The sequence below is a fragment of the Cryptomeria japonica genome, chromosome 8 (genome assembly GCF_030272615.1).
Source record: "Cryptomeria japonica chromosome 8, Sugi_1.0, whole genome shotgun sequence".
Classification (NCBI taxonomy): Eukaryota; Viridiplantae; Streptophyta; class Pinopsida; order Cupressales; family Cupressaceae; genus Cryptomeria; species Cryptomeria japonica.
Genome location: NC_081412.1, coordinates 72,713,641 through 72,736,222, shown reverse-complemented (window position 1 = coordinate 72,736,222; position 22,582 = coordinate 72,713,641). Strand labels below are relative to the sequence as shown.

At 38.1% G+C, this 22,582-nt stretch overlaps 1 protein-coding gene across 1 annotated transcript; it reads left to right on the top strand.

The window, feature by feature from the left end:
- The first annotated feature begins 7,485 nt into the window (after window positions 1–7,485).
- LOC131857524 (uncharacterized) lies at window positions 7,486–8,460 on the top strand. The gene has a single exon (XM_059210186.1). The coding sequence runs from the start codon at window positions 7,486–7,488 to the stop codon at window positions 8,458–8,460; it is 975 nt and encodes a 324-aa protein (XP_059066169.1).
- Window positions 8,461–22,582: the final 14,122 nt, after the last annotated feature.

The following is a 22,582-nucleotide window of genomic DNA, read 5'->3' as shown; positions in this document are numbered from 1 at the left end:
AAAATGATAGATTGTCTTTTTTATTTTTAATAGCCCAAAAAGAAGTGTGAACCTAACCTGCAAAATGGAAGTTTGATTTGTTATTATTTTTACCTCTTTGAAAGAAATAAAATGTGATTCTTTTTAAGCACCAAAAAGAGAAGTGTAATTCTTTTTAAGCACCAAAATGACTACAAAGTTCTTTTTACCTTTGCTAAAAAGAGGTGAATTCTTTTTACACTTTTACAAAATTGAAAGTTTGCATTGTGGTTCTTTTTACATCTTTTGCAAGAAAGAAAGTGTGATTATTTTTAAGCACTAAAGAACAAATTATATTCCTTTTAAGCACCAATTGACAAGTAGGGTTATTTTTAAGCCTTTGTAAACAAAATTAAAAAAAAAAAGATAAATTCTTTTTAAGACCCTTTGTACAAGAAAACTTAAAAGAAATAAATTCAATATTTTAGATTACCTCCTTGGACCCTACAATAAACATTAATACATGCAAAATCCCTTCAAAAAGTTAGTTCATATGGTGGGCTCACAAGCCTAGATTTTTCTTTGGGGTTACAAATTTTAGTTCTTTGTCTAAGACAAAAGTGATTAAAAAAGAGCATATGCACTATAAAATGGAACAAATGCGCTACTTTCCAAAGCATATGCACTACTCTGGGGCATCTATGCATTGTACTAATGATTTTGTGCACTAAGAGAAAGTAAGATAGATTACATTGGAAAGATCCTCTATGCACTAGACAAGTGTAGATGCGCTACTTTGGCCTTCAAATGCATTGTAGTAGAGGGAAGATGTGCTGGAATATCTATTGTATGCACTATACTTTTTCACCTATGCACTTTTCTAATATTCTTTTTGAAAAGTGCCTCCAACTTGTGTGCAAAATAGTTAAAAATTTGGGGACTTGCCCCATGGTGGGCGCCAAAATTGTACACTAGAAAGAGTGTAACCTGCAAAACAAAGGTGAGCACATCAAGAATACCAATGAAAAATTATATTAGAGGATTCAATAAGAACAAAACATGTTAATCAATCAAAACTCTAAAAGTGTCTCATTGTTCTCTATCCCTAAGGATCCTTCAAATCAAGATGGCTCTCAACTTGGAAGAGAACTTGATCTCTAGGATGACTACCTAAAGAATGAGGGATAGCTTGATAAAAGACCTAAAAGCTATACAACTAAGATCTTAGTGAATTATTTTGATATGAAACTAGATAATGATATGTTGCACAAAAAATGACGTGATTTCACCTAACTTTAGAGTCAGTATATTTTTTATGATAACTCATGTATATCATGTATATATATGTGCACATAATTGTCCTCATCCCCTAGAGAAAGGAAACCACCATAGAAAAAGGGAACAAATGTTTCTTTTGAGTCAACATGGAAGAGACCAGAAAGAGATCTCAACACTTTGCATCGTCCTCAAGTAGACAACACTAAGGACAACAAATAGAATAATAGCAAAACAAATAGAAGAATGTCACAAATAAGCAAGAGAGGAGAGAGAGAATCTACGTTCCTAATCAAGCTAATCAAGCATGTCATCCTCTCCTAATCTTGTTGATCATTATTTTAGGAACATGGGCAACACGTAAGAGGATCCAAATCAAGCACAGTAGATGGATCTATCACAAGTTGCAAACAAGGACAATTCTCTAATGATTATTCACTTTGTTCATTACTATGAGCTAAGATTAATACTTTTGAAAATTTTGCAGATAAATCATTGTCAACATCAATATATTCATGTTCATCATAAAAAATATTAGGATCAACATTTTCATCATTAACAACATTTTCACCTATTTCTTCATCAAGATTTATAAGAATGGGAGCTCTAATATGAATAGAACTTGAACCATCATTTGTTTTAAGCATTTTGCGTCTTGGAGAATTAGGTTGAACATCTTGTTTAGGAGAAAATGGAATTATATCAACAATTGGTGTTTTAGGAGAATAAATGGTTTGGGAAGCAGCTTCATGAGCTCTAGCACGATGTCTGCATCGGCGTTCTCTTGCACAACAGGTTTGTTTAGTTTTGCCTGAAGGTTTGGGTTCATCAAGTATAGGTTTTGTCTCTTCTTTTAGGGAAGGATGAATATGCTAAGGTCTTTTAGGATGGACAATAGGAGAGGTCAATCATTTCTCTCTATAAGATGAAGGAGGAGGAACCACACCAAATAAAAGAGGAATGGGAGGTGTAGGAAGGATACAGGGTCCATCATGAGGAGGAGGGATGGGTCTACCCTTAAGAGGAATAGATTGATGTTTAAGAGGAAGAGTTTTTCTACCTTTGGGAGGAAGAGTAGACTCATCCATAGGAGAAGGAATAAATTCTTCTTTAGGAAAATGAACATCACTTTCCTTAGGAGAAAGGATACTCTTCTCTTTAGGAGAAGAAATAGGTGCCTCTTTGGGAAGAAGATTATTTCTTTCCTTAAGAGGAAGAATAATCTTATCCTCAAGAAGGGGTATCTAATCATCAAGAGGAATGCTAAGTGTTGGATTTCTAGGTTTACTCAAGGATAAAATCATTTCATTTTTCAAGTTTTGATATGATCTAAAGAGAGCATCACTTCTAGGTTGAAGAGGCTAGAATCGTGTGGACCAAAAGTAATCAAGACAAACATCTCCATTCCTCACTATAGGTTGATACATGTTATGATTCATGGTTATTATTTTATCATTATGAGAAAATTTCAAACACTTATGAACTATGAAAGTGATCACTTTCATGTAAGAGAGATAAGGATGTCCCAACTTCACATGAAATTGATCGCATGTAGGAATGATAGCAAACTGAACATCTAAGCATTTAGTGTTGACATCAGTAGGAATTATGATAGAACCAATAGCGGGACAAGAAAAGCTATCAAAAACTCTAGCTACCACATCAGTATCAACATACATCACTTGATTCAATTCCAAAGTATAAATAAATTATTAAATTATCAAATTAACTATGCAAGCGGGATTAATAAGCACTCCTCTAGAAGGTATACCTTTGATTTTTGCACTTATGTATAATGGGCCATTGGGTGCTTTAATGGTCTCACTATGATCAAATGTGATACATAAATTCTTAGGAGGTTCTTGTTGATCTACAAGGTTCACCACATTATTAGATTCAAGGCCAATATCATTGGGAGAGAAAGCAAGATGATCAGTCTCAATCACATTAGTAGAATGGGATGGTAAAGGATCAGTGAAAATTTGAATGTTTTGATTAGGAGGAGCTATGAATTTGTTTCCTATATCATTCACACCTGCCACAGATATGGTATTGTTATCAATCAATTCTTGAATCCTACTTCTCAATGAAAAACATTTTCCTATATCATGACCAGGCTAATGATGGTATTGACAAAAGGATTTAGCATCAAAGTAGGGTGAAGTTCTCTTAGATGGATCAATTGGTTTGATTTGGGGAAGTTTTAACACATTCCTTTGTATTAACTGAGACATAATTCTATTCAAAGCTTCACTCAAAGGAGAAAATTATTTTTCTCTTTTAAAGTATTTAGACAAAGGAGGCACACTTGTAGTGGCTACCAGTTGATTATTGTTGTTATTGTAGTTGTCATTGAATTTGATGAATCCTTTGTTTGGTTTCAACTTCACAAATAGTTGTTGAGCACTATCACCCTTATCACTCAGAGCCATGGAAGGAGATGATTTTTCTAATTGACTCACAGTCAGTTGATAATTGTGAAGTAATGCATACAACTACGGAAAGGAAGTAAACTCAATTAAAAGAAGTGTATCCTTAATATATTTTTATAAATTTTTTGAATATCTTGATTAGGGACAGGAAAAGAAATTTGAGAATACAAATGCTTATATCTACCAATAAAATCAATTACTTTTTCTTTAACACCTTGTTTGCAATGCATCAAATCAGTCAAAGTAACTTTAGGACCAATGTTATTGTAAAATTGTTGAATAAAAGCATTAGCCAATTGTTGAAAAGAAGTAATAAAATAAGGAGGAAAAGATCAATACCATTGCAAATCTCTATCCCATAATGTTATAGTAAACAATTTCACTAACAATATTTGATCATGAGAAAAGTCACTACACAAAGTTTGGAATGTTTTAACATGAGTAAAGGGATCACCTTTTCCATTATAAAGTTCTGATTGAGGGACTTCTACAAGTTTAAGAGGGACAACTCTAACAATGTCATTGGATAATGGGATCGCTACATCAAATGTGGGCACATTATACTTAGATTGATTCATAGAAGTTATTTGTTGTTGTAAGAAAGACACTATTTTGGATAAACTATGGATTATAACTTCGTTAGAAGGATTGAAATTAGACATCTTGGATTGAGAAGGAGGAGTAACATTGTTGAATGAAGGAAGAGATTGAGAATAAGGAGGTGGGACACTATGGTAAGTAGGTAATGGAGAAGATTGTGTAACACATGGAAGGCTCATAGGAGGAATGAAGGAATTGAGATTGAAGGAGTTGGCCCCTTGCCTAACATTTATAGGTGATGAGTGTGATTGGGTAACAAAGGGAACACTCAGGGTAGGAGGAATGAAAGAAGCGGTATTTCCCCCATGACTAACACTTGTACGTATGACATTTTTTGTAGAGGTATCTATGATGTTTGATGTGAAGGTAGGCACACTAGCCATAGGAGTTATTAAAGGAATGGAATTATTAATGTGACTAGGAGATTGTGTATAACCTACCTTTTCAGCACAACTCTTCATAGGCATGATATTAGAATCAACAATATGAGAAATACTACGCAAGATATCAACACCATGTTTGTAACTTTGAATCACTCTTTTTAATTCTTCAATCAATGGGAGAGCTTCACTTTTTGAGTATTCTTGACTCATCCATTGTTGAAGATTGTCAAATTGATTGTCCATCTTTTCCAATTGGTTAATAGATACCCTACTTAATGACTCCTCCTCATTATGAGAATTATCAAGAGGATAAACGGGAATATTTGTAGGATTGGAAGAACCACCAATATCCTCATTGAAAAAGCTAGCCAAATTAGGTTCCATTTCCTTGGTATTTAAACCGTGGGCGGCCTTAATTCTACAACTTCTCCTTATGGGGATTTCATAGATAGGACTAATAGTAGTAAAATTCATGCACTAAGGGAGGGAAATTATAAATTTGAATTTCAAATTTTAGAATACGAAATTCTAGGAAAATGATTGAAAGAATAAAGATTAATACTGCAATCTCCCAGGAATTTAAAATTTAAGATTAGAGGTTTGCTAAAATAACCTCTTAATTTAAATTTAAAATTATCCCTTAGGAGATAGAAATTTAAATTTAAAATTTGGGCTACAAATGACCTCTTAATTTTAAAAATTAAAATTTTGGAATGTTGAAATATTGAAGAAATCAATTTAATTTTAAAAATTAGGGTATATGTAATTAACCACTCAATTTTAAAATTTAAATTGAAAATTGAAATGTTGAATTAAAATTTGTTTTTGACCTTAGGGTGACCTAAAATCAATAAAATTTCACAAATCTCTGGAATTGAGGAGTAAAATATAGTCAAAACAGGCTCCCAAAATTTGAGGAGAAAAAGTTGGGACTAGGTACCTAGATACTTGGTTCAACCAACTTTTTACCAAATTTTTAGGGAAGCAAGATATTGTGATTTTAATGCAAATTCCAGAAGGATATGGGAATTGAAGATGTCTAGATATGCGAAAACAACTCTTGAAGGTCGAAATAGGACACACTTAGGATGCTTCAGAAGATGATTAATTGAAAGAATGACAAAAAGGGCACACTTAAGGGCCAAATTTTATGATATTTATAAGTACAAAAAGACACTTTAGATTGAATTAAGTAAATTAAATGCTTAAAGGAAAATTGAAAAGTGCACAAGATTAATTTAAATTTAAAAAATTAGGGTTTGTTGCATAAACTGCTTAATGTTGTGATTTTTCAGAGAGCGAATGGAGTGCAGAGAGGAGCAAGATCACCGTGAGGAGCTAGACCGCAAGGAAAGGCTGGTCCGCAAAAAGTAGGAACGTGAAGATAAGTTGGCTAGCGAGGTTTAGGCCCGGAAGAAAAATCAGGCGCATAGAAATGGCACTATGGAAGTTGATAAATCAGTGCACAAGTCTAGTTGGGTGAATAGATACAAGCTGGCTTTCAATGATAAAGAATTTCTGCAAAACACCTTTAGCAAACAGAATGTCAAAAAATGGAAAGTGTGTGATGTGAATTGGGAGGATAATGTTATCTCTGAACATGAGGAGACCTGGGAAGACATCTCCCACAGAGACCAAAACTTAGGTCAGGCAACCAATTTTAGTCTCCGCAACCCTAAGTTGTGTGAAGTGGATTTATCAAAGGAAGTATTTGAGGATTGTACTATTTTTGAAAACCACGCTATCATTGGGAGAGTTGTTGGACCTAAACTTCCCTGGAGTTTAATTAGGACGTGGGTGGATGAGAATTGGGGCAAAAATGTTTTCATTAAGTTCCTACCAAAAAGCTTCTTCATTGCAGTCTTCGTAGAGGCTAAGGAGAGGGACAAGATACTTTTCTCTCAAAACTGGTTCTTGGAAAACCATCCTTTTTACCTTCAGCTTTGGTATCCTAATTTCGACCCTACTAAGTTAGTAATATATTGTAAACCTCTATGGGTTCATCTTTACAATCTTCCATCCAAATATTGGAGTAACCCTTGTTTAGAATGAATTGGTCGAACATTGGGCACTCTATTGGAAATTGATGAAGTGATCATTGATGTGGACCTATATATCTATGCCAGAATGAAAATTGCGGCGGTCAAAGAAATCCCGTCTTCCATTTCCATTATAACAAAAGAAGGGTGCTGGGTTCAACAGGTGGAGATCGAAATAGATGTTGTCTCTTGCTCTAGATGTGGTGGAAGGTGACACCCTGTTGGGAGATGCGGTATGTTCACCAGGAGAGCATTCAAAAAGCCTTTTAATAAATCTGATAAAGTTGGGAACCATTTGCCTCCTGTGATATCAGATTTACCCCCTCTGAATGGACCACTGGATGGAAATATTGATTTGATCCCAAAGGACTCATCCCATGATATCGGTGCCTCTAATGAGGCTCCCTCGATTAACATTGCCCCAATTTTAGACTCGGTATCCCTCCCTCTTCCGATTAGCTAGAACGACAATAAGGAAGACAGGCTCTCTGAAGAAGAATCTGAATCTTCTTGGCCAGATGATGAACCAGAAAATTTAGATGATTTGGATATTGTGGATCCTAGATGCATTATTCAATCCGTGAACGCTCTCCTTGGAAGAGTCAAGGGTTCTAAGGGGCGCAGGATTCACAAAGTTATTAGAGAACAAAGAGCTCACAAAAAAGGAATTGTCAGTGTTATGGATTTTCTTAAAGTATCCAAGGGAGGGAAACCCTCCCTTGGAGAATGATGAAAATCTCTTCCTGGAATGTCAGGGGTCTAGCAGCCCCTGACAAGAGACATTTGGTCAAAAGAACCATGACCAAGCTGACATCTGACATTTTTTTGTTACAGGAAACCAAGTTAAATCCAGAGAAAGCACTGGAATTTAAAAAAATTTGTTACTTTTGGGATGGTATTTTTCAGGAGGCTCATGGCTTGGCAAGGGGGCTTGGGATCTTATGGAACCCCTCTCACATTGAGATAAGTTGCTTTGCTTCCTCTGATTTTTGGATGGCATATTCTATCAAATGTAAAAAGTCAAATATATGTTTTTTGTTGTTTAATATCTATGGTCGAGTAAAAACTGAAGATAAGCGTAAGGTATGGTCAAAGGTGTCAGAATTGGCCCTTAGTTTGGATCTTGGAAAAGTTGTCATGGTTGGGGATTTCAACACAATCTTGTGTGCAGAAGATAAATGGGGTGGCTTAAAGCTACCTACGAAGGTGGTGGAAGACTTCAAAGATTTTGTTACTATTTGTAAAGTGGCTGATATCATCCCTAAGAATGGTACTTTTACTTGGAATAACAGAAGACGTGACTTTGTGAACATTGCTGAAAGACTAGATAGGTTCTTCATTGGGGAATGGTGGATGTTAAATCATCATTCAATTGATTCTATTATCGAACCTCAGTGTGGTTCAGATCATTACCTTATATCTCTTAACATTGGGCAAGATTTGGAGAGGCATAAAAGTTACTTTAAGTTTCTTAGTATGTGGTGGTTGGACCCAACACTTCTTAGTCACATAAAAAATTGGTGGTGTGAAAGTAATGTTTTCTCAGGTTCCCCTAGCTTCAAATTTACCAAAAGACTGCAATTCATCAAAAGAAGATTAAAGGAGTGGAATAACTCCTCCTTCAAAAATGTTTTCGCTGAAAAAGCTCGGATAGAAGGTGAATTAGAAGTAGTTAACTCAGTCATAATGGCCCATGGCATGACAAATGTGGAGTTTGAGGCTGAAAAGTCCCTCAAGGCTCAGTATTCTGATATTCTGCGGAGAGAAGAATAGTATTGGAGAGACAAGGCTAGGGAGAATTGGGTTACTAAGGGCGATATGAACACCAAATTCTTTAACGCCTCTGTAAAGGCTAGAAAATGGACTAATAGAATCATTTCAATCCAAGATAGGAATGATTCCTGGGTCCATACTCCTAAAGAAATAGAACAAGTGGCTCTTGACTACTTCAGGTGGTTATTGGGTGATAGTAAGAAGGAAGAGCCATCCTCCTTCCCTACATTAGATGACATTATTCACCCGATGCTGTTAGTCGCGGATGGTAAGTTTTTAATGGCTCCTTTCACCTTAGAAGAGGTAAAGGTAGCCACCTTCGCACTACACCCAAATAAATCGCTTGGTTTGGATGGCTTAAGTGCTAAGTTTTTTCAAAAATGTTGGGATTTTATGGGGGTTGACTTATGGAGAGTAATTGAAGATTTCAGGAAGACTGGCAAATTTGTTAAAGAAATCAACCATACTTTGATATGTCTTATTCCTAAAAAAGCAAAGTGCACTACCATGAAGGATTTTCGACCAATTTCTCTCTACAACACCCTGTACAAGATTATTTCCAAAGAAATGGTAGAAAGGCTCAAATTTTTATTACCAAAGTTGATCTCGGAACACCAAAATGGCTTCACCCCGGGTAGGGAGATAGCCGACAGCATCATCCTAGTCTCTGAAGTCATCCATACATTGCATAAAGATAAGATAGGAGGAATGGTAGTTAAATTAGATGTGGAAAAAGCTTATGATAAAGTGGTATGGGAGTTCCTGGTCCATGTACTAGAGAAATTTGGTTTTCCTTCCCAATGGATAGCTTGTATCAAGTTCTTTTTATCTTTGGTCAACTTTTCCCTACTGATTAACGGGGGTGTTTGTGGCTTTTTTCCTACCACGAATGGTCTTAGGCAAGGTGATCCCCTTTCTCCATCGATTTTCATCATCATGGCAGAAGTTTTAGGAAAGTTAATCCAGAAAAAACATTTACAAGGGTCATGGAAGGGCGTTTGTATCCATGATTAGCTTCCTTCCATCACACATTCACAGTTTGCAGATGATACAGTGGTCTTTGGGGAGGCCTCAGTGGAAAAAGCTAGATGCATATTAGAAACATTGAATCAGTATTCAGAAATCTCGGGCCAATTAATGAATAGGGATAAGTCACAACTCTTTTTCTTTAATTCTAGCAGACATATGCAGACACGTATTTCAGGTATTCTGGGGATCAAGATTGAGGCACTTCCCATGAAGTATTTGGGTATGAAAATTGATAAGGGTTGTCGTCAAACACATATGTGGGAGGATGTGAAATAATCCTGTGTGGCTAAAATAGCACAATGGAAGAACAGATGGTTATCTCAGGCTGGGAGACTCACTATGATCTGATCAGTTCTATCAGGTATCCCAATCTACATCATGTCTTGCTTTAGATTGCCACAGGCGGTTGGAAAGAATTTAGATAATATGTTCAGAAAATTTGTATGGGATGGGGCTAAAGATACTAATAGAATTCCCCTTATCAATTGGGATACTATGTGTTATAATAAAGAATTCGGGGGGGCTGGCTTAAGGAAGATGGATCTACAAAACATTGCCCTTGGAGCAAAACTCTCTTGGAAGATGTATTGGGAACCCCAAAAACTATGGTGTAAAATCTTTCAAAAGAAGTTGTAGCTAGGAAATCGGAAATCATCACAAACATTACAAAAACTAATCATTAGCTCAATCACGAAAGCACAATTGCAATGATCTATCCTAATTACATCCAATAAAGACATAAAGATAAAACATTCAAAAGTAAATACTATGCAAACCATATGCAGATCTGAATGCTTCCTTCATGCGGCTCCATTGTTCTTCTTTCCTCTTCAAATAGTTTGGTAGTGGATCTCACCTACAAGTGCACATACATGATTGAAAGCAAGTAGGTAAGAAAGTTGCTCAAAAGTACTCGAAGCGTGATTGATTAGAAATTCGATAATCTGATTAGGGGGTTTGATTGAAGAAATTCATCCAATTTATAGACAAATTGGAGAGATGGATCAAATTAGCATGACTCAATTCAAATGGAAATTGTAAATCAATTATGTCAATTATGGCAAATTATGACAAATTATGCACTTTCTATGCAAAATTTGTTGATTGATGATTTATGACAAATTATGACAAACTTCTATGTCAAAAATTAATTGATTGTCAATTATGACAAATTATGACAAATTAACATGTCATGTCCATGAATTTAGGAGAGAAATAGGAGGAAATAGAAATTAGGAATAAGAAAATTAGGAAATTAGAGAATTAAGAATTTAGGAATTAAGAAATTGATGAAAATTAGAAATTAGGTAAATTAATTAATAATTTGTCATTTATTAATTAATTCACAAAGAGGAATAATTAGCCAATTAAATGAACATTTAATTGTGACAAGAAGACTTAGGATAAATAAATAATTCATTAATCCTAAAGGGAGAAATGACAAACAAGGTTAAATGATTAAATCACGAAACCTTAGAAGATGAATTAGGCCTTGATGAAAGATAATTGACTCGATCATGATTCTGATTAACAAAGGACCAATGTGATAAATGATTTGGTTGATAAATGCGTTAATTGATGAGGAACAATGACTAATTGATCCAAATTGACATAATTGAAACAGACAACGATCGATGGCAAATCGATCGCAAAATGACAAAATTGACAAGAGGACAAGGGTCGATGACAAAATAGATTGCAAGACGACAGGATTGAAAATGACCACGATCAATGACAAATCGATTGCAAAATGACAAGATTGAACATGACAACAACCGATGACAAATCGATCGCTAGATGATAAGATTGATCAGAGGACAAAACCCTAATTAGGATTGACGATGTCCAAAATAATGACAAATGAGTACGCACATTGATGTGACAAGATAAGATCGATTAAAATCATGACTAGAGAGTGTTGTCGACAAGACCAAATTAGAGAGCGAGACGATTGAAGAATATAGAAGAATGACTTGATGCTCGCAAATGATAAAAACCAAGTGTGTGACATAGGAGAAATGTTAATGCGACGCAAAAACCTAAAATGAGGCAATGCGCAAATGTTAAAGTATGACTCCGCAAGCGTTGACCATTTTTAGGTGTCTACATTTTGCCCCTCTTTGAGACAATGCGATTTTAAGCATTGTTTCAAAGAACAATAATGAAAATGCCCCAGACAATGACAATGACATATGCATGGCCCCTCGGGGAATTGGTCGGAAACATGCAGAAAAGAGGCCAATTGATAGATAAAAATGATAGGATCGAATGGACTGACAATCGGAGATCGGATGCATGAAGGACAAGAAATTTATGGTGCAAAATACCATGACCAACATAAGATGGAGAGGGTGCACGTCCATCTATGCACTAACAAAGATCTATAAATGGGACCAAGAGAGTGAAAATTGCTCATTTGCACTAGACAAAGAGGAGGATTTGTTGCTCTGGACAAGGACACTTGCAGAGAGATGGAAAACATTCCAATGGCGGATCACCTCAGGGAATGTGTACACACATACAGATGACCAGACGATGCAGGAGCAGCGGTATGGATCTCAAAAACCCATATTTTCAATTTCATGAATTTTGATTGCTTGCGGGAGATTGCGGGGCCCACAGGGGATGCAGAAAAGGACTCCTACGCTTGTGTAGGGTAAATCCTGCGCTTGTGTAGGGAGATACAGGCATAGGTTACATGACACAGGTGCAAGTTCCTTGACACAGGCGCAATTGTGCATTTGTGACTCAATTTTGGTTCGAAACTGCATGCAAATGATCCGAAAAGGGGGGATAAGGGTAGGATAAGTCAGAATAGATGAAAAACACCCTGATTTGGACATGAAAATGAGGAAATGCAACCCGTAGGAGCAAACCCTAATACTGACAAAATGTGCCCCAATTCGTGATGCAGAGTCGACAGTATCTGTTGATCACATGGGAGAACCGACCTGACTGCTTCATGCTATGACATAGACTCAGGAGCACAGACAGAGATACATTAGCAGGACTTGGGATATACTATGTCATGTTCATACCTAAGATTAGGGCAAACATAGGATTGCTTACCGCATTGGCAGAGTGATGGCATTCAGAGACTTCCTCTTTCCATCTGGTGACTGGAGAGGCGACGGTGACACTGGAGGATGTATGGCGTATCCTTCGCATTCTGATTCATGGAGAGATGATAGAGTATGACCTAGTGACAGGGAGAGATGCATTGTACAGATTGTTTGAGTGCGACGCAGATGATCTGGATATCATTGAGAGGGAGATTGGCTGGGAGACCATGGCATCAGAGTATGATCGGCGATACGTGGTGATAGCAGTGGTGATAACATGCCTACTAGCAGGAGACAGATGAGGACATGGATTCCCTATTGGATGGGGAAGAGTGCTAGAGCAGATGGTGATAGAGGGGATAGTGTACGCATGGGGACCATGTGTATTGGCTATGCTATATTTTCAGTTGCATCAGATAGCATATCAGGGAGTTCAGACTTTGAGCTGTGGAGTCACATTGCTACAGGTATGGGCATTTGAGCACATAGCCATATGTCGACCGATTACAGAGAGACAGGTAGTACCACATCAACCATATGTGTACTGCTATGGGGGAGCACTGAGACAGGGTCCTTTTGGATACATATTATATTGGCGACATGAGCTAGACAGACTGAGAGAGTTCATATGGAGGCCATATCGTGATTGCCCGGGATGGTCAGATGATAGTGTTGAGTTACCATATTGTAGATAGGAGAGGTACCTGATTGGGTGACCAATGAATTGCTAGAGAGTAATTGAGTTGTACCTTCTAGAGAGGGTGAGACGACAGTTTGGAGAGAGGCAGGATGTACCTAGGAGGACTGCACACTTTGCCCAATCTCACAAAGAGATGAGTCAGTGGGGGAGTATGATTCAGCCACACATAGCATATACAGACTTCACACAGTTGCAGCAGAGACAGTGGGATTGGGGATCAGATGTGGCAGACGTCGGGATGATAGAGGAGTATGAGAGGTGGTTTGCACGATGACGGCTAGTGCCATTGACAGATCCAGATATTCCAGTACCGAGGCGACAGGAGGACTTCCCACTCACAGGAGAGGAGGAGGGAGATGATGAGGATGAGGAGGATGAGGACAGTGATGAGGATGGGGATGATGAGGATGGAGACAAGGATGGTGGGGATGATGAGGACGGAGATGAGGATGAGCTAGATTCAGGCGAGCAGGAGGCATTGCAGGATATACCCATAGAGCCGGAGACAGCTAGGATAGAAGAGATGGAGATGTGCAGAGCTACCATAGCGAGTCAGCAGGATAACATTGTGACTTTAGAGAGAGAGCATGATCAGTTTAGAGTGGAGATATCTAGACTCACAGCGGCTCGAGATACAGCAATTTCTCAGGCATAGCGAGAGGAACAGAGAGTCACTGAGTATATTGGGTCGATTCGGGATGCCAGTGCATGGGAGATGGCAAAGATGCTGGTAGAGACCAGAGAGGAGATACGCCATTGGAGGACACTATATGAGAGTATAGTTCCACCAGAGTAGAGAGCACCTTCATATCGGGCACGATTGAGGACAGAGAGCAGGGCACGCTCTCGGAGGTCATTGAGTAGCATGGGGGTGAGTGGACCTATGAGACCACCACAGCTAGGACCAGGAGGGACATCATCCACGAGACATGGTAGGGATGAGGAGGACAGAGGGAGCACCCAGTGATAGAAGCACGTGCTCCATAGGACAGACAGTGGATATTATGTAGTTTGACATTTTGTAGTCAGCCTGCGGGCCATACTTAGGATAGACAGTCCAATTTTTGTACTCCGATATTATGATGATATATGATATGCATCGATATTATGAGATGCAATATGTTATGACTTATGTGATTTTCCATGTATGGATGACTTATGCACTATTGATGTACCATTGTGGAACATGTATGGATGTATTTTTTTATGTTTTTTTGATACATTTATAATATGAAATGGATAAAATACTTGACATGATGCTTAATGTAATGCAAATGTACTAACCAAATGGATGCAGGATGCAGCATGTATGTTTGGGGAAATCGGAGCACTAGACCGAACTGACTATCCAAACGGATGGAAGAAATGTTAGTAAGAAGAAAATGAGACAGAGGATAGTTGAAGAAAAACTTACTTTCAGTAATGCACTTTGTAGGTGAGAACCTTTATTTTTATGTAGCAAAACGGATGCATAGCATCATGGCATTGAAGGCTAGAGCTGAAATGCAACCCTTTTTGCAAAAGACAGACACATCATAGACAAACAACAATCACAATCAAAAAGAAAATGACCATGATCCATCCTGGTCACTCTAAATTACTTAGTGACATCATCGAGCAACATAGGAACATGATTGAAGCCAAAGATAAATCAATAAAAAGATAAGATGCACAAATTCCAACAAGTCAAACAAACATCTTGATTTTCATTGTCAAAAGTTGAAAGTGTTGATAGGATGATCATGCTATCTGATTTCGGGGAATGCGGTACCCTGTCTAAGACAGGACAGAGTCTGGTTTCGAGTATACCACACCCTGTATAAGACCCATGATAGTAGAGACAAGGACAAATGATTTTGAGGTTGATTGATATGACCATGTTGATCAGTTTGAATGTCTGAGTTGATTGAAAGAGTTCATCTGTTAAAGCGTGATTTCATTAAAGCACAGTGTATGATTGTGAGTGTCATTGGAGGGATGCTCAGTGATCTGTCTTATGCATCAAGAGGATATTTATTGCAAAATGCTTGTTTTTGGATTGTAATGTTTTGAAAAAATTTTGTGTTCATTTTTTCAAGACTTTATATGATTTTTAGGGATTATCTCAGGACATTTTTCAATTTTTAGGGATTTTTTCAGGACAGTTTGCAATTTTTAAGAGATTTTTTTTAGGACATTTTTAAATGTTTTTGAGATTTTTTCAGGACATTTTTAAATTTTTATGATTTTTTCAGGACATTTTTCAATTTTTATGATTTTTTCAGAACATTTTAAAATGCAAAAGTTCCAGTGATCGATCATGACAAGGGGAATGCACCCAATGCGCATCTGAAAGATATACATAGACCAAGACCAAAACATATGTACAAGAAACTAGAGTATGCAAGACAATGATGTTGACCAATAACAGGCCTGGAATAGGACATTAGGTCTAGACGAAGATAGACATGATACACCGGCCAAGAGAAAGCATAGCTAGAGGTCATTATAGATGGCAGAGCAATAATCTCATTACTCATGGCGCCTGATTGCCAGGTTTTCACCAAGGTCCTTGCCCAAAGCGCCTGTTTGTCGAGGGCGAATCATTTTTCTTTACTTTTTTGCTCTTTTTTTTTTCACTTTTTTTGCTTCTTTTTTGCTTTTTTGCTTTTTTTGTATTTTTTTTGCTTTTTGCATTTTTTTGTATTTTTTCAGGATCATATTTGAATAAGTGTTGATAGAAAATTATGCCTAGTACTTGCGAAGATGCATGCTGTTTATAGGATCAGACAGAGGTTCACCTTCTGGGGTAGCAAGCTGATATGCCCCCGAGCCATATGCTGCAGTTACTATGAAAGGCCCAACCCAATTAGGTTCAAACTTGCCTTTGATGATGTCAGTAGACTGTGCATTCTTAGGGTTTGCCTTTAAAACCAAATCTCCCACTTTGAAGTGTCGCCCTTTGACCTTCTTATTATAAGAGCGACGGAGATGGTTTTGATATGCTTGCAAATGTGTCAGAGTTGTCTGACGTTTCTCATCTAACATCTCAAGCTGATGCAACCGAGAGACTTTGTGTGTCTCATCATCAATTAGATGTTGCAAGGAAACACACAAGGAAGGAATATCCACTTCCAAGGGTAAAATAGCTTCCGCACCATACACCAAGGAATAAGGTGTTGCGCCAGTAGGTGTGCGGATAGAAGTGCGATAGGCCCATAGTGCCAGATTCAACTGTACATGCCAATCTCGACCAGCATCATTGACAACCTTCTTCAAGATCTTGATAATGGTTTTATTTGATGCTTCGGCTTGACCATTTCCCTACGGATAGTATGGACTGGAGAAACGGTGTTGGATATGAAACTTTTCACAGAGTTCCTTGACATCTTTATTCTTGAAGGGATGACCATTATCTGTGACTATGGCAAGGGGAACCCCATACCGGCATATGATATAATTCAGCAAGAATTTTGAAATTTGGACACCTGTGATATAGGTCATGGGGATAGCCTCGATCCATTTTGTGAAATACTCTGTGGCTATAATGATGAACTTGTGTCCATTTGCAGATGTCGGGTGAATCTTGCCAATAAGATCCAATCCCTATTGAGAAAATGGCCATGGAGATATGACAGAATGAAGCTCTTGGGCTGGTGCATGAATGTAATTTCCATGGATCTGGCACTTGTAGCATTTCTTAACAAAATCATGAACATCCTTTTCCAGAGTGGGCCAATAATACCTAGCACGAATCAACTTTTTGGCTAAGCTTAGACCATTGAAATGGTCCCCACATATACCATTGTGAACCTTGTGTAAAGCCATTTGTGCTTTGTCAGAATCCAAACACCTGAGGAGGGTATGGTCAAAGGAACAGCGGTAAAGGGTGTCGGCGATGATGACATATTTGGCTATCTGTCAGATAAAGGCTCGGCGTTGGTTAGCGGAAAGGTTAGGTGGTAAAATTTGGGATTTCAAATATTGATATACGTCATTATACCATGGGGAGTTGGGACCAACAAGAACGCACATCACATCTGCTGTCGGAATGTCAAAAGAAGGAACCAGCTATTGTTCAACTAAAAATTCACATTTGTCCATATTGTGGGGCATATTCAACATGGAAGCAATTGTAGCCATCACATCTGCCGACTTGTTTTGCATTCTTGGAACTTGACTGAAATGGATAACCATGAATTTTGTCTTGAAGAAATCTACCATATGCTTATAGGGAATAAGCTTTTCATCTTTTGTTTCGTAGTCATCATTCACTTGTCGGATGACTAATTGAGAATCTCCATAGACTTGCAAATGCGTGATGTTCCAATGGACTGCTACTCGAAGTCCTGTAACCAGTGCTTCATACTCTGCAATATTATTGGTACAATGAAAAGTTATTCTGTAGGACTTTGGAATAGCATCACCTTGAGGGGTGACAAAGAAGATGCCTGCTCTAGACCCAAACTTGGTATGGGATCCATCAAAGTATAACCTCCATTCATTAGAGGATGTGAGAGAAAAGACTGATTCATCTGGAAAATTGGTCAACATGGGATGATCATGAAAAATAGGAGCCTCTGCAAGTTGATCTGCTATGACTTGTCCTTTTATCGCCTTTTGCTCCATATATTCAATGTCAAATTCACTGAGAATCATGACCCACTTTGCTAGGCGACCTGTCAAAGCTTCTCGGCTAAGAAAGTATTTTAAGGGATCAATTTTTGCAACCAACAATGTTTGGTGGCTTAACATATAATGTCAGAGTTTCTGCGTTGCAAATACCACCGCTAAGCATGCCCTTTCAATAGTTGAATAATTTAGCTCATAGCCTACCAATGTCTGGCTGATATAGTAAATAGCTCTCTCTTTGTTGTTCTCATCCTGTTGGGCCAAGAGAACTCCTAATGTCATTTTAGTTGTAGAAATATACAATAAAAATGGCTTTCCTTCTATTGGAGGCATTAGAATAGGCGACGACAACATATAGTCTTTGAGAGCTTGAAAGGCTAATTGACATTACTCAGTCCAATTGAAAGTGACACCTTTGTGTAGTAGATGTTGGAATGGATGACATTTGTCGGCCAACTGAGCTATGAAGTGGTGGATTGACTGGAGCTTTCCTTGCAGACTTCTTAATTGTCAGAGGTTTGAAGGTGGAGGCATATCCATTATTGCTTTAACCTTGGCAAGGTTGACCTCAATGCCTCTGTGAGAAACAATGTACCCTAGTAATTTGCCAGCTGTGACACCAAAGACACACTTCTTTGGATTGAGTTTGTGCTTGTAAGTCTCCATTCGGTCAAAGATCGGGCCCAGGATGGCTATATGACTATCTCTGGTGACAGATTTGCATAACAAGTCATCAACATAGTCCTCCATCAAAGTGTGCATGAAATCATGAAAAATTGTCATCATTGCTCTTTGATATGTTGCGCCTGCATTTTTAAGACCGAAGGGCATCACATTCCAACAATAGGTACCCCAAGCACAGGTGAATGTTGTCTTATGTTGATCTTCAGGAGCAATGCGAATTTGGTTATAGCTGGAGAAACCATCCATTAATGAAAGTATCTCATAGCCAATAGTCATGTCCACTATGATGTCTATGTTTGGCAATGGAAAATCATCCTTAGGGCATGCTTTATTGAGATCCCTAAAATCTATGCAGATTCTAATGCCCCCAGTTACTTTGCTAACTGGTACTAAATTTGAAATCCAGTCCGCATAATCAATGGGTCTAATGAAGCCCACATCTAGTAATTTTTTTAGTTCCACCTTGACCAAAAGAGCCACCTGGGGATGCATCTTTCTAAGTTTCTGTTTGACAGGCTTGGCATCGGCTTTTAGTGGCAAATGATGAAGAACCAATTCTGGATTGAGGCCAGACATATCTACATAGGACCATGCAAAGCTGATCTTTTTCTCAAGAAAGAAATTGACAAAATCTATTTTTTCCTGTTGTGATAGAGAAGCAACAAAATGAATGACCTTAGGGTTGTCAGGTGTACCCAAATTGATTTCCTCAGTCATTTCCACAAGCAATGTTGATTTGTCCTGACTTGATAGGGGTATGTCCACTCTTCCACCTTTGGGCACCTCAGAGAGGTTTTCACCCGCAGGTATGTCTTTTATTTTGACTTTTGTATGATCAGAGAGTGCCTAATGGTTTTCACTCAAAGATCTATTCTTTTGATTTTTTACTTTTTCTTTTCTTTTTTCATTTTGATGACTGGAAGAGGGAGTTGACTCCCCAAAATATGTCGTGGAATCTAGGCCAATAGCAAATCCTGCCTTATGATCACCTTGTGGTATGCCTTCCCGTAGTCCAAGGAATTCTGCAATTGCTTCGTCATTTTGAAAATAGTCCAATGTGAGCGGTTCTTGTTGGTCATGTTGGATAAGCTGGGGATAGATGAGGGGCATGTCATCATCGGTTGTAAGGAGAGAGAGGGCTGATATGGTAAAGATATGAACATCTGTAGTATCACTATCTGAACTGCTTATATTGGATTCGGAGCTTGGATCCCAGAATGACTCTATCCAAGCATGGGGACATGTTTTAGGAAGAGGAGTTATTTCATGTTTGTCTTCCATAGGCAAATTATCAGGGTCAATGAAAATATTGTCGAGGGCATAGGAGCTAGAAGAAAAAGAACTCCACTCCCATTCATTGGAATCAGTTTCAAGTTGGGTATCCTCAGGTGTTATTTCATCGTCAGAATCATGCCCTTTTCTACATGTGGGCACTTTGGTAGATGTAGATCCAATTCGCAATGGTACAAAACCTAACCCTAAAGTTGGAGGTCGCCTCTTGGGTATGACAGGTTCTAGCCTTCCATTGTTGTTCAAGCCTAAGCCACTACAACCATCATATCCTTTCTTTTGCAGCATAGTAAATCCTTTGCCGTATCGTTCCACTGGCAATCTGATAGGTGGGGTCTCATTTGGATCCTTATAAAGCCAATCTATGACATCATCATCTACAGTTTCTTTGTCAAGTTCACCCCATCTTGTAAATGTAGTGGGAGGCTGATATTGAATAATGACCTTAGGTTCCTTTTGCAATAAATGCAGTTTGCCATATGATTTTGGAGATATTGGTAAATCCCTGATGAGGAATGTTTGATCCATTGAATATTCTCCACACCCTTGGTCTTGTATCTTCAATTTTCCCTTGACAGCATCTAACAATTGATTGGGATCCACATAGCTATGTGATTTGGCCTCTCTATTGACTGGGACTTGTTGCTGAGGGGTATCCTTCAGAGTAGCACAAAATTGGAATGGATTAGGATCTCCAGGAATTGTTATCTCAGTTCCATTGTAAGGATATTTTAAACATTGATTATAGGTGGATGGAACTGCTTTCATTGCATGGATCCATGGATGGCCAAGGATCATATTATAAGGGAGATCAAGGTCTAGGACTTGTAGGAAAGTGTTTTCTATCACTGGACCAGCTCTGATAGGCAATGTAATTATCCCTTTGGATGGGCACTCAGCATCATCATATGCTTTGATTGTTATTCTTTTGGAAGCATCAATGTCATTTTTTGTATATCCAAGGGCAATAACCACTCTCAAGGTACAAATCTTAAGACCCGCTCCGCCATCTATCAAGACTTGTTGGATTTAGTAGTTATGAACAAAGACTTCAAGGTGTAAAGGATCATTGTGAGGGAGCTTATCAGGTGAGATATCATTGTCAGAAAATGCGACATTTTGGGAAACAACTAGATGTCCAATCCGGGCTTGAAACTGGTCAACATCAATATCTGTCGGGACAGTGGACTCAATTAAAGCTTTATCCAGGACTGCACGATGCATGGGGGACATTTTTAATAACTCAAGGATTGATATTTGTGCATGTGTCTTTCCTAGATGATCCAAAAGATTATACTGACTTGCAGGAGTTGGCTTGGGAGGAGCTGCAGGAGCTCCTTTCAGGACTATTTTGGATCGATGAGTGGCGACTGTGCAAGAAGGATCTTGTCCCTTTATTCTCAGGGTGGAAACATACTCATTTGACGCACGAAAACAATTAATGACATTGTTATAACCAGTATTTGCATAATTTATTGTTTGGGTAGAGTTGGAAGAAGATGCTTTACCCTTGTCATGATCAAGCAAAGGAGTTTTGAAAATAGTATGATCAGTGTTAGAGGTTGCATGGGGTGGATCTACCTCAATTACTCCTTGCTCTAATAAATCTTGAATCATATGTTTCAATTGAAAACATGACGTAGTTTTATGTCCTTTGGACTGATGATACTCATAGTATGCATTATCATTCCACCAATGCGGTTTTACCACTGGTTCTGCCTTGATATCTGGTATCTTAATAAATTTTGCTTGTATCAATTGTTTCATTACCGATTCAATAGGCTCTCCCAATGGTGTAAATTGTCGAGGAGGCCCATCCCTTGATCGGAAAGGTTTGCGCTACTGGTTTTGTTGTTGGCCTTGTTGTTGATTATATTGTTGAGTATGCTATTGTTGAGCATGCTATTGGTATTGCGGCTGTTGAGTAACATTGCTCATTTGTGCTTGATTTTGTTCCATAGTTGACATATTAGGAACACTCAATTTCTTGATCGTGAATGGGGGTTGATTTGCATTCACCGCTCTTGCATCAACAACTCCATCATTAGTGACATTCTTGTTCTTATACCAAAATCTGTTTCTATCCTCCGAATAATTGGTGTTGTCACTGTCTTTATTGAGCTTGATAATTCCTTTAGCTACAAGAGCCATTTCAATGCTCATTCCTTTCTTAATGAGTTTCTCTATAGTACTGGGACTTTTCAATTTTAGCTCATACATCATTTCTGGGACCAAATTCTGGATAGACAGATTCACTTGTTGTTCTTCGGGTATATCGAGAGAAGAACGACTATACAAGCTTCACCATCATTGCAAGAAAGTCACTAATGATTCACCTTGCTTTTGCTTGGTGTTGCATAAGTCTGACATGGTCACGTCACTGTCGATGTTGAACGCGAAATGAGATAAAAACTTTTGAGCCAATTCAGACCAAGTTTTTATATTTCCTGGCAGATGCGAATACCAATCCATTTCTTGTCCTATGAGACTTCATGCAAATAATCACATTAAATAGGTGTCCTCATAGCTCACTTCAGTACATGCCATGAAAAATGCACGAATGTGATCTTTTGGATTGCCATTCCCTTTATATTTCTCAAAGTTAGGTGCCTCAAAATTCTTAGGGAATGGAGGCATGTATACACTCTTGTCAAATGGATTAGGACATAAATCTTGATCTGTATACAACTTCTTTGTTCCTTTAGTTTCTAATGCGTCAAATTTTCATTGCAACTTCTCAATTTGT